General features: G+C 41.3%; 1 protein-coding gene across 1 annotated transcript; it reads right to left on the bottom strand.

Moving 5' to 3' along the window:
• Positions 1–5,605: 5,605 nt before the first annotated feature.
• cdk16 (cyclin dependent kinase 16) lies at positions 5,606–12,399 on the bottom strand. Its single transcript, XM_061075233.1, has 16 exons — positions 12,258–12,399; positions 11,660–11,821; positions 11,241–11,359; positions 10,963–11,091; positions 10,726–10,782; positions 10,484–10,598; positions 10,228–10,322; positions 10,092–10,154; positions 9,242–9,365; positions 8,961–9,081; positions 8,572–8,669; positions 8,331–8,436; positions 8,168–8,210; positions 7,970–8,060; positions 7,808–7,888; positions 5,606–7,369 (listed from the first exon to the last, which is right to left on the bottom strand). Exons 1-16 carry the CDS (start codon positions 12,379–12,381, stop codon positions 7,332–7,334), a joined length of 1,566 nt encoding a protein of 521 aa, XP_060931216.1. The 5' UTR covers positions 12,382–12,399; the 3' UTR covers positions 5,606–7,331.
• Between the last annotated feature and the right edge of the window lie 1,347 nt (positions 12,400–13,746).

Raw genomic sequence — 13,746 nt, 5'->3', positions numbered from 1 at the left:
AACCAGTGATATCCACTGTCAGGCAGCAGATGTTTGCTCTTTGTGATCAGGTCTTAACTTGGAATCAGAAACAGATGAAGATATTATCTCTTCGCTTTTAATAAAAACTGAATCCAGTGTGAGATCAGAGAGAAATGAAATCAATATATATCTTATAGGCAGCTGAGCACGGGTCCAGCTGTCCATCTGACAGCTTTATAACGTATATGAAAATATAAATATGTCTGATTATTTATGTCTAATGCCACAATAAATAACACAATATCTAGAGCTGACGATTGTCTGTGACACATTATAATTTTAATAATAAGGGTTAATTTCTACAAACAGCAGCCGAACACCAAAGCAGAGAAATAAAAAGTGACGACCCTGAACCAAACCAACATCCGTAAAGTTTTTATCATCCTCTAAAGCTTGGCTCTCTGCTCTGTGACCTCCTGGTGGACAAGTGAGTGAATTACAGCTTCTTCATGAAACGATCACAGTTATCAACCGGATTCAGAAACAAAAACACAAAGATACTTTCACACATATCGTCCCAGCAATGCAGATTCATATGTACACATATTAATGTCTAACTGGAAACTCTTATTGTAGGTCAATGGTTAATTATGATCATCCCTTATCATAACATTATTTAACAGAATGCATCATCTGAGCAGAACATAGTTAGATATTATAACTAGAAAATTAGAAACAGTCGATATCACAACCTCTGAGTTCTGATGAGGATTAAACAGCTTTTAAATTCAATCTGACAACTTCAGATGTTTGTGATTGTTTGTTTGTGTCAATCAAATCGAATCTGACTCGATGCAGCAGATCAGCTCAGATTTCACTCAAACATCACAACTGCTTATTCCTAATTTAAGCTAATGATTGTTAATTCAGTGCTGAATCATTGCGGTCATAGAGAAACTGAAGATGATGCAGCTGCAGCAGTTTTTCATGCATCATCTTTTTGTTTCTAAATATCACCAACTTCCTGGGCCGTTGGTTTATATCCAACTCTGGATCTTCTCTGACCTCACAGGACGTTTCCCTCGCTGTCGTCTCCAGAGACTTTGTGAAGTGGACGCGTTGGACGAGTCAGATTCGGTTGTACTCACTGTGTCGGGTTGGTCTGGTCCGGAGCTCGTGGTGGATTCTGTGTCTCTGCTGCAGCCTGATATGTGAGGATGATCTGAAGAACACAGAACAGAGCCTCACTTTATAACCTCTCTGTAAAGGTCGCCGCAGCATGTGACCTCCTCCGCTGCAGCTGATTGGTCCGGCTGGTGTCAGTGGACGGTCATAAAAGGCCTGATGTGGTTGTCATAGAATTCCAAAATGAAGCAGAGAAGCAAAACTAAAGCCACATGTTCTCATCCTCGGTCTCAGCTACTGGTTCTGTTCTATCTATGGAAGCTGAGCCACCGCCTCGCTCCATACTTCTCTCTCTCTCTATCTCTCTCTCATGGACTCATCCATCCATCTATGGTCATCAGACCTCCACCTCTCCCTCACTCCATCCTCTCCTGTTTAAACGAGGATGGTTCATTACTTCTTTGGTTTAAATTGTATTATATCTACCATGTAAAGTTGTTAACAGATTATTAATCGGCTGAAATCTCAGATTCCCTCTGTCTTTGTGTTTCTGATTGTGAGTCTGAGGTTAGGGTGAGCTAACCCGCACTGCAGGAGGACCATGCACGGGTCCATCTGGACCGAGGACCAGGAGCTGAGATGAACCTCAGCTCCTGGTCCTCACGGTGCAGGAAAATTGTAACTTTAGTCATTTCATATCATGTCTGAGGAAAATGTTTCTAAAAGTTAAATTAGTGTCTTCTTCATTAGGTTAGTAATTTTTGTATTAATGACCATTTGGCCGTTTCCGACGATGTTCTCACCAGGTTTAGAAATGATAGACAAGGAGTTGAGCGTGAGCTGTGTTCCCTGAATGAGGTCACAGCTGGCCCCGCCCCTTATCTTTGCAACTTCGAGCGGCTGCAATTACTGCAGCTCGTTTCCCAGAGAGCGTTGACTTTCTCTTGGAAAAGAACCAAACATGTAACTCACTGTTTGTTTCTCTCAGTTTCATGTAAAGGTCTCTCTCTCCCTCTCCCTCTCCCTCTCCCTCTCCCTCTCCCTCTCCCTCTCCCTCTCCCTCTCCCTCTCCCTCTCCCTCTCCCTCTCCCTCTCCCTCTCCCTCTCCCTCTCCCTCTCCCTCTCCTTCTCTTTTGTTTTCCCTCCTCTCATCTCTGTCCTCCATCCATCCCTCGCTCTCCCTCCAGTTGTCTTTCCAGCTGATTCTTTCTAATCCAGGATAACTTTGTGTGAAGCTTAAATACTGAGTCACACACCCTTAATAACACCCAGCAGACCCGAGTACACACACACACACACACACACACACACACACACACGATGTTTACGATGTTTGTTCTCCTCTTGAACTCTGGGGTTTTGCATCGACATTTTTATATTTGTTGTCTCAACTTTTATATATGAGGTGAAGTTCCTCAACAAATATGAATATGAATCTGTATTCATAGTCATAAAGTCATTAGATTTCAAATAGATGTTAACAAATGGTCGTAGAAAAACATTAAATCGAATCAGGGAAGACAAATCAAACGAAACTGCAGCCTTTAAATTAGTTTTTATTTAACTTTAACACTAAAGAGACAGTTCCAATAACCAACAGCAGGGGGCTGATACATAATATTTGTAGATTCAGGATTACGTGTTGACAGAAACATGCAGCTGCTGAACGCTCGAACCACAACTCGTGAGAAATGTCATTAGACCTTTTCAGCGTGAGGACGAGTGGAGGAGACGACAGATACGACCATAACGTACGACCGTGGATATTCATATCAGACATACCGTGAATTATCAGATTATCTGTGGCGATAATAGTGACATGTCTTCATTATTCTACATGAGGAAGATTAATGGTCTCGAAGTACAAAAGAAGGAATCATAATCATTGTACAGTTATTTAATAATGATAATATTAAATATATATAAAATAATGTTAAAGTAATAAAACAATCAGAAATTTACAAAAACACCTCAACTAAGTGTTTTACTGCAGACAGCTCCCAAAGAGAAGCCAAAGCCTCCTGGTCGCCCCCTGGTGGCCGCCCGCAGTATAGGTCATAAACCCCACCTCCTCCATGTTAGTAGATGGGATCTGGACCAAAGATGTTTCTGTCTTTTCAGGTCGTTCTGATCTCACTGATGTTTGAACAAGTGTTTCTGATCAGCTTGGTTTGAATCACGTGTTTGATGATTTAAAAAGAGGCTGAGACGTCATGATTGGTTAATGTCAGCTCATTAAATGTTGTTGGATCCAGGAAAGTTTTAAAATTGTAATAAGTTTCTCAATAAATATTTCATAGAACTAGATGAAATTAATCTTTACACATTAAGAGGGCTGATATTTATGAGTGTGTGTACTTGTTTGTGTGAGTGTTTTTGTGTGTGTGGATGTGTGTTTGTACACACACACACACAAACACTCAGCCCTTGTGCACAGTGTTAATACTAAAAGAATAGAATATAAATCCTCTTACATTTGAGCTGGACGGCAAATCGCACACCCGTCCCACCAGAGCACACACACACATATTTGTAATTCTACATCTGTGAGGACATTCATCAACATAATGCATCTGTAGTTCCACACATGACCTGAAGCATCATCACAACTAACTGAGCAACTGACCTGCACCACAAAGAGTCTGAAGATTAAAGAGATGTCCTCGATCCTACGGCCTGAAAGAGAGAGAGACAGACACACAAACACAAACACACACACACACACACATACACAATGTATCCCAGAACAATGGGCGACGCTATAAATTTATTTTAGCTGAACAACAGAGAGACGCCACAGGAGCCGTGAGATAGTCCTCAAAGCTCCATAATGCTACACAAACACACACACACACTCACAGAGACACACACATATGCTCTTACACAATGTTTTCCATAATCCTCAAACAGACATTTTTCTTCATTTCCTTCATGACATTTTATTTGTTTAGCCCATATTCACAAATCAGAAATCCCAGCTTCCCAGAGTTCCCAGTGATAGATGTCTGACCTGGTCTGAAACCTGAAGGTCACTCAGGTCGTTGCTCTGCAGGATCAGGATGAGAAGGTGTTGAATATTTCACTTTTTGATTGATTTTCAAAATAGCTGCAGGTCCATTTTAATTAAAGGACTTGTCTAATCTCTAGAAGAGTAAATCATCTCCAGCTGTCAGTATTCATGAACTCAGCTCCACTCACTTCAGCCTCTCTCAGCTCTGAGTTTAGTTTCTGTTCAGTCTCATTGTTCCAGTTCTGCAGGAAGCTGGCAGGATTTAACAGGAGAACAAACCAGGGCTAAAGAGAATGTGAAATAACAGTTTGAGGTTTTTTCATTTGGCTTAAACTGATTAGAATCTGAATAATAATCGTTGTAAATTAGTCTCAACAAAACAGGGTTCAGCTGCTTCACTGGGAAACTCAGAGAACAGCTGGAGGGTATCGATCAAATCAGAAGATGAGCCAGAGCATCAAAATACCTGAAGTAACTGGGTCCGACACACAAAGACACACACACAGACACACACAGATACACACGCAGACACACACAGGACCTGGTGACTGGTCAGGGAGTAACTATGGGCTGCATTCCACCGAGGCTCCAGAGCAAAGCTCCAAAATCCTAATGGAAGCTCTGCAAACACACACACACACACATACACATATTTAAAATACACATTGACCATAGGCAGCACCTGTCGTTCTGAAAACATGATCGAGAACAATGACAACATTCATTGGGGAGATGTACTGTACATATTTACTTACAATTTATACATAACACACACACACACACAGCAGGGTGAGCTGAGAACAATACAATCTATTTGTAGACCATAATACACTCACACAACCACACACACACACACAGAACAATCTGACTTATCTTACCATTAATATTTATTGGTGTTTATTTTTATTTATACACACACACTGTAACAAGCTGCTGTTGATTTAAAGTAAAGACAATTGATACACATGATCATGTTCCTACAGAAGCATCTGAGTCTCATGAGGCTGTTTCCAGGTCAGATACACAAGTTCTAAGTGGTCGTTTCAGAGGTGACTTCTAGCCCCGCCCTTGGCATTAGGAGAACCTCCTGGGGGCCACTCGCCCTGGAGCCACTCCCCAACGTTCCTGGAGCAGAAAACCTCCTGGTTTCAGTCTCTTCTCTCACCGGACTCGTCACTGACTGAAGCTCAGACTCTGGTTCATGAATTCACATGATTAATATAACATAGAACTCTCAGGATGGCAGAGGAGATCCTCTCTGTGAAGTTTCTATGTTTCCTGTCTCCAGTGGAGTTCTGCTGGTTTCCCTCTCTCTTGCTGAGGGTAAACATCACAGGACGTCCCAGCTCGTTAAACCCAGAGACAAACTGGGATCGGTGAAAATATACAAATAAAACGTGAGTGAGTGTAGATGTGGAATCTGCTCGTGAGTTTGTATGACGACACGTTGTGGTGAAATGGATCGTTACTGTGGATCTGGTGATTTAATCAAAACGTTCAGAGAAAACATTGAGAATAAATAAAGAACTTTAATTTATATTCAAACTGAATAGTGTAAATATATCCAGAATACATGTCGTAAACAGTTGTACACAGTCAAAGGATTTAATTTCAATTCCATACATGAATATTTCAAGTATCAGATCAGTTATAGCATCAGATACGTTTCAGTGCTTTTCGTCAGACGGAAGAAAGTTCAAAGAAAAAACAGCATAGCAGTTATCTGGAAGAATCCCATCATGCATTGCAGTATATTGCAGATAACTTTGGTATTTTAATACCTAAACAAAGCTCATCAGTAAATTTACAAAAAAACAGCATCTGGATCAAAGTTGATGCCGAACAAACACGTTGGATTTCTTCTAAACATGTAAAACATTTAACACGTCCGGACATTAATCTTTTTTCTGATTATTCTTAAAATATAAACTTTGTGATAATTCAATCAGAGGATTTCTTTAATCTGACTGAAATGAAACAGGATTTAGTGTTTGAGTTTTCTGAGGTTAGAGTTAAACTAACCTAAATGTGTGTCAGCAGATATTAAAGTAAATCACATTATTAACGTTAACTCTTGTTGAGTTTTCAATACTGACCAGTTACATTCAACAGTCTTTCATTAACTAACAACAAAAACATGTGATGCTTCATGGTGACTCCGCCCCCCGTGACATTACTTCCTTAAACAACTGTCAATCACAAAAACAGAATCTGATTCAGAGAAAAGAATCTGAAAAATTCAGATTCACAGTTTTTCTCTGAATCTCAGTGAATTTAAATATTTTCATAATAACAAACAAACGTTTTAAATGTTAGAGAAAAGATCATTGATCATATTTAACACAACGATCGCAACTTGTTCCCGATTGTTGATTTAAACTAAACACGAATTATTCAGTATTTCAGATTTGTACATGTTATTGATTCTTATTATTTTTTGTTCTGTTGAATCAAGTTGATCCACTGAAACTATATAAAGATTATTTCTAAATTCTCACATTTAAACAAACATGTGACATTTTTACAGTAGATTAAAAACACATCATTAATAACACCGATCATTTCTGTCTCATCAATTATTTTATATTGCTAATATTCATTCACATTTTGAAAAGTTCACAACAGTAACTTTAAAAACAACTTAATTTAAGCTTCTAACTGAAAAATTAAAACTTTTCAAGAAAACAAAATTCAGACAGAAAAAGCTAAATGACCTGAAAGTGATGGACAGTGAACAGGCTCCTCCCACTGACACCTGGACGCCAGGTGCCAGTGAAACTGATGAGAAACAGATTTACAAAAATAATGTTTCAATTCAGGTCCTAATTTAATCTGTTGATCTGTGTTGATCAGACGTGTTGTGAAAACAAAACCAAGCAGCTGTAGAGTTTGTGATGTCATCATTAACGAGATGATGTCATCATAACGGTTGTTTTAAATCAGTGACGATGGAAGACAGAATTCACTCCATCATCTTTTCAGTTATTACATCATCACCTGTTGATATTCAGAATTGAAGCCCTGTTCTGATTGGTCAGAGGAGAGTTGTGATTGACAGCTTCTTCTTTTTCTTCTCTAGATAAACAATTGTTTGTTTTGTTCTTTTATTTCACTTCCTGTTTCCTGCAGCAAAAAAAATCCATCACTTCCTGTTCTGCCAGTTTCCCTTTGTTTGTCCATTGAGAAATCCAAGCCCCCGATGATGTCATAACCACAGACTCTGCCCATGATGATGTCAGAGAAGAAGACTCCGCCTCCTGGTCGGACTGTTTGCTGGATAGAAAGAAACTTTATTTTTACTCCAACACGTTTAATAATTGTCTTCGTATGTAATTGACACTTCATCTCAACTGAGGGTCAGTGAGCAGAAGTTCTGGAGCTTTCAGTCCGGTCACATGACCTTCAGCCTCAGAGGATGTGAACCTGTTGTCATGGAAACTGTGTGTGTGTGTGTGTGACCTGTGTCGTGTGTGTGTTACCTGTGTCAGGTGTGTGTGTCTGTGTGTGTGTGTGTGTGTGTGTGTCTGTGTGTCTGTGTGTGTGAGACCTGTGTCAGGTGTGTGTGTGTTTGTTTGTTTGTTTGTTTGTTTGTTTGTTTGTTTGTTTGTTTGTTTGTTTGTTTGTTTGTTTGTGTGTGTGTGTGTGTGTGTGTGTCTGTGTCTGTGTCTGTGTGTGTGTGACCTGTGTCAGGTGTGTGTGCGTGTGTGTTACCTGTGTCCGGTGGCTGTGTTGTCATCGTTTTCTTTGCCTCTTTTTCCAGGTGAATCTCAGTCAAATTGAAAATCGACATTGCTGAAATGACAGTGACCTCATGATGACATCATCTGAAGTGACATCACAGAACTCAGGGTCAAAGGTTTTGATGAAACTTACTGTCAGGAAGCTTGGTCACTCTGTTTCCAAGGTTGCTGAAGTATTGATGACTCATTGCGTCTTCAGCAGAGATCCTCTTCTTCCCTTCAAACTAACAATTCAGAAATATTCAAATAAACAGTTATTAATGACAGTATAACTTTAATGTTATTATTCATTATGATGATGTCACATCCCATCTGTGACACGTTAACTGACCTGCAGGAATTTTGACAACAGCTCCACTCCTTCACTGCTGAGCCTGAAAAAACACACACACCGAAGAGATTATTTTTCTTGAATGACTATTTTTAAGATTTATCATTTAGTGTCAGTGGGTCGTCAGTGTAGCTGTGTCATGTAGTTGTGTTGTGTAGTGTACCTGGGGGTGTGGTCACTCAGTCTCTCTGCTCTGTATTGAGGAAACTTGAACGTCACAAACTCGGGATTAGAACTGATCCCAGACCAGATTTGCTCTGTGGGTGTACCTGTACACACACACACACACACACACGTTGTTTAAGACACAACCCCATGATGATGAGGTGACTTCACAGTGACATCACACTTTATGAGTTTGTAAACAGGACCAGGAAACAAGGCAGATGCTGATTGGTTCTTACCGAGTAGTTTGAAGATGAAGTGAAGCTCCTCCTCCACCGTGGAACCAGGAAACAAAGGTCGACCTGTCGCCATCTCATAGAAGATACAGCCTACGCCCCTACAGACAGACAGGTGAGAGAGAGAGACAGACAGGTGGAAGAGAGAGACAGACAGGTGAGAGAGAGAGAGAGAGGTGAGAGAGAGAGAGAGAGGTGAGAGAGAGAGGTGAGAGAGAGAAGAGAGAGAGAGAGAGAGAGAGAGAGAGAGAGGTGAGCAGCGCAGTCATTGTGTGTGCAGAATGTTACCTTTCCCTCAAGTTCATACAGAAGTTACGGAATTCTTTCATAGTAATCAACCTGGTTTCCACTGTGTATATAAGTATGAGTATAAATAGTGTTGCAGTACTGACCACATGTCGATGTGAGTAGAGTAGTCAGTGCTGCCCAGTAAGATGTCCGGAGGTCTGTACCACAGAGTCACCACCTCGTTAGAATACGTCTTTGTAGGAATCGACTTCGCTCGAGCTAGACCTGAAGTGAACAGAACAATCAATACGTTATCAACATATTCATATATCAATATTAACATTATCATAAACCTGACACACACACATTACAAGTGTGTGATTCATATTAGTTGTTAGAGTGTTAGTATAGTGTATCTGTCGTGTGTCTGTGGCTTGTCACTCACCAAAGTCGGCCAGTTTGAGTTCCCCTCGCTCATTGATGAGCAGATTCTGAGGTTTCAAGTCTCGATGAAGAACTTTTCTTTTGTGGCAGTACGACAAACCTCGAAGTAACTGGAAGAGGAAGAGCTGCGAAAAGAAGCGAAGTGAGTTAACAATAACCATGAGTCAACTAAACCAACTCTGAGTCAACTAAACCAACCATGAGTCAACTAAACCAACCATGAGTCAACTAAACCAACTCTGAGTCAACTAAACCAACCATGAGTCAACTAAACTTTGAGTAAACTAAACCAACTCTGACTGACTGAAACTAAACCTAAGTAATTTAAACTAAACCTGAGTAAAATAACCTAAACTACCATAGAATATAACCTGCAGTAATAGTAGGACAAAGAATGACGGTAAAGTTCTCATTTACAAAACTTTGTCCTAAAAAAATAGTTTATGTTAATAGGTAGATATGGACATAAGCTGTGTCATATTTCGGAGCCACGTCCTCTGTAGACCTACTGCGTCGCAGTGACTATACCGCTCCACCGGGTGGATCCTTCCCGGCCCAACATATCCCATGATTCATGCGCTTCAGTGACGAACTATAGAGCTAATGCTAATGCTAACACACTCTCCATGAATTCCACCTGTTAATAAACAACTTCCAGCTCAAATACAACTAACTAACTTAAGGTTTAGATTCTATTGAACTCACAACTCTGTCTATATGTAAATGTACACAAAAAGTACAGTAAATATATATATAAATATATATTATGAACATTATAAATATATGTATATAAAAAATAATAAATATTAGTATCAATAATAATAATTATAATAAAAATGACGTTGTCTCACTTTGAAGTTGTGAGCATGGATCATGTTTCCACAGTCGTCCAGGTACTGTTTCAAATCTTTGTCCTGTAACACAACAGATACACATCAGACTCATTAACATATAGTGTGTGTGTGTGTGTGTTTGTGTGTGTCTCACCAGGTACTCGAACACCAGTGTGAGGGATTTCTGCGTGTGAATGATGTCGTGAAGCGTGACGATGTTGGCGTGTTTCAAATCCTTCAACAGAGAAACTGGGAGAGAAAACACACACATTAATACACACACTGAATTTGTGTGTCTCTGTCTGTAGTATTTATAACGCAGTGTTATTGATCATTTTATTGACACTGTAGTATTATTGATGTATTATGGATAGTACTGTAGTCTTGATACTGCAGTATTGATGGTGTACCTTCTCTGATGGCCGTACACGGAGCTCCTTCTTCATGTTCCAGTCGGATTTCTTTCAGAGCCACAAGGTTGTCCGTCAGTTTACTCCGACCTTTATACACTGAAGCATACGTCCCCTACACACAGAAAGATAGACAGAGACAGGTTAGAGACAGACTGGTGAGACACACTGAGAGACAGACAGGTAGATAGAGAATGCTATGAGTCGTAATCAGTTGTTCTACAAAAAAATCACGTCCTCACCTCTCCCAGTTTGTCCAGTTTGATGTAGGTCTCCAGTTTCCCAAAACCAATCTCTGACTGTGGACACACAGAGAGACAGATGCAAAGACAGACAGACAGGTACAGAGAGAGACAGACACAGAGAGAGACAGACAGGTACAGAGAGAGTGAATCTCTAATGATGCAGAGAAAACAATATATAAACCAAATAAAAACAGGCCATTGGTTTAGGGGTTTGATAGAAGAACAAAAGCGTACCAGAGACACTCGGCGGAGCCGCCTGCTGATTGGCTGCTCAAACAGAGCTGGACCAATCACATTAAACTTCTCCAGGTAGTCGTCTGGAAGTCGAATGTCAGCCGGTAAAGACAGACGTTTATTAATGTCCTGAAACACAACACAGACAAAGATATATGAATGTGTTTGTTCTTGTACTTATATATTTGTGAGAAACATTTTGAGCATAGACCTGAGGATGTGTGTGTGTGTGTGTGTGTGTGTGTGTGTGTGTGTGTGTGTGTGTGTGTGTGTGTTACCTCAGTAGAGATCTTCTTGGTCCTCAGTCTCACTGGAACTGGACTTGTCTTTACATCGTCTGAAGAAGCTGCGTCACTTTCTCCATCTGAACTCATCTTCATATCCTCATGGACAATCTCTGAATAAACACACACAGGGTGGTGTTAGTGGGTAAAGCTGGTCGTCCACTAACCAGAAGGTCGGTAGTTTGATGCCCAGCTCCTCCATTCGTCGTGCTGAAGTGTCCTGGGACAACACACTGAACCCCAAACTGCCTCTAACAGCAGTGAATGTTTAGACTCACACATTTGATTGAGTTAAATTAATCTAATTAATTCAAACTGGAAACAACAGTTCATAGGTTTGTTTGTTAGTAGAGTGGTTGAGTAGCAGGTTGGTTAGTTAGCTAAACAGCTAGTTAGTGAGTACTGACTCTTACCGAGTCTGTTGGTGTGGTTCAGGTACGAGCTCAGGCTTCGCCCGAGGCCTCGAGGTTTCCTCAGTGAGCTGCTGTAGGACTGAAGCAGAGACTGAACTGAAGAAGAAGAAGAGGCAGAACCCCGAACCTTCAGAACAGCAGAAGAAGAGCGAAGACACACCTCTGGGTGGGGAAGAGAGTAAAACAATATTATCAAAAATATTATTGAGGAAAAATTAAAGATATATTTAAGGTGCTCCGGACGGCGACTCTTTCAACGCTAACAGACAGCGGTCACTCATGAAACTGAGATGAAAAGGATAGGAGACGGCTCACTCTTCATTTTCTTAAAAAAATACTTTGTATTCTAACTCAGTTTAGTTAATTGATGACAAATCGCTAACGAGTGAGGCGTCTTGTTTCTCTTCTCATCACTGTATCAATGAAACGTGACGGTTGCTGCATCGTGGGATTCGCCGTCTGTTTTCAAAACCTGATTGCAGCAAAAAATGAGACGAATTTATTTTTAAATGTAAGTACTCAAGCGAGAGGCTAATGGAAAACATGTTAAAGTCTCTTCTAGGTTCGACACGGTCTAAGCTGCCGAGGTGTGTGTTACCTGAGTCACTGTGTGATGTCACTTCCTGGTTGATAGTGTCACTCAACGTCCTTTCCCCTCCTGCGGCCCCTCCCCTCCTCAGAGTGAGTGACAGCTGCCGTTTGATCTTCCTCATCCTCTCCATGAGGGGGGGGCGGGGAGGCAGGGGGGGCCGTGACTCTAGGGGGGGCGGGGAAGCCAGCCTGGAGACCACACCTACACAGGTAAACACAGGAAATGAACTCTGGAAGCATCTCGCGATCTGAAGCTGTGAGAGGAACTGATCTGAGCCTAACTATCACTTTGACAACAGATCTGTCACCGTGACAACAGATCTGTCACCTTGACAACAGATCTGTCACCGTGACCACAGATCTGTCACCATTACAACGGATCTGTCACCGTGACAACAGATCTGTCACATCTACCAAGACAATTTTGTTATATTCTCCTTCTGGTTCTCTATGGTACTGTCTATGTTCAGTGTTGTCTCTGTGGTACTGTCTATGTTCAGTGTTGTGTCTGTGGTACTGTCTATGTTCAGTGTTGCCTCTGTGGTACTGTCTATGTTCAGTGTTGTCTCTGTGGTACTGTCTATGTTCAGTGTTGTCTCTGTGGTACTGTCTATGTTCAGTGGTGGTACTGTCTATGTTCAGTGTTGGTACTGTCTATGTTCAGTGTTGGTACTGTCTATGTTCAGTGTTGGTACTGTGGTACTGTCTATGTTCAGTGTTGTCTCTGTGGTACTGTCTATGTTCAGTGTTGTCTCTGTGGTACTGTCTATGCTCTGTGGTACTGTCTATGTTCAGTGTTGTCTCTGTGGTACTGTCTATGTTCAGTGGTGGTACTGTCTATGTTCAGTGTTGGTACTGTCTATGTTCAGTGTTGGTACTGTCTATGTTCAGTGTTGGTACTGTGGTACTGTCTATGTTCAGTGTTGTCTCTGTGGTACTGTCTATGTTCAGTGTTGTCTCTGTGGTACTGTCTATGTTCAGTGTTGTCTCTGTGGTACTGTCTATGTTCAGTGTTGTCTCTGTGGTACTGTCTATGTTCAGTGTTGGTACTGTCTATGTTCAGTGTTGGTACTGTCTATGTTCAGTGTTGGTACTGTGGTACTGTCTATGTTCAGTGTTGGTACTGTCTATGTTCAGTGTTGTCTCTGTGGTACTGTCTATGCTCAGTGATCATGACGATGAACAGAGTATTTCCATTCCACGAGTACCTCTCACAGTGTATGCAGTCGGGACCCGTCTATTTGCTGCAGAGTGATATAAATAGCAGGCACAGGTTAATCTCTGGAGCTGCGGCTCCGCTAGCGGCTCTGCGGCTCGGTAGTGACGCGCTGCTCCGGAGACTCGACAGGAACCGTTACTCACCGGTCTGTCCCGGACTGTCCCGGGTTATCTGTGGCTCGGTTCAAGCTGAAAATGTCCCGGGTCTCCGTGACTCCCAGTAATCCGCCGCCATGTTGCTGCTGCTGCTGAAGGACACGCCCACCCACACTGACGTC

The sequence above is a fragment of the Limanda limanda genome, chromosome 7 (genome assembly GCF_963576545.1).
Source record: "Limanda limanda chromosome 7, fLimLim1.1, whole genome shotgun sequence".
Lineage (NCBI taxonomy): Eukaryota > Metazoa > Chordata > Actinopteri > Pleuronectiformes > Pleuronectidae > Limanda > Limanda limanda.
The sequence above is the reverse complement of the archived record's forward strand: the minus strand, read 5'-3'. Positions and strand labels throughout refer to the sequence as shown.

Excerpts from the sequence above, each read along its gene's own strand:
- cdk16 (XM_061075233.1), bottom strand. The coding sequence starts at position 12,381 with ATGGAGAGGATGAGGAAGATCAAACGGCAGCTGTCACTCACTCTGAGG. Across the intron at positions 10,323-10,483 it reads GTGTACGGCCATCAGAGAAG|TTTCTCTGTTGAAGGATTTG; the intron begins GTACACCATCAA and ends TTTCTCTCCCAG. Across the intron at positions 10,155-10,227 it reads CACTGGTGTTCGAGTACCTG|GACAAAGATTTGAAACAGTA; the intron begins GTGAGACACACA and ends GTTGTGTTACAG.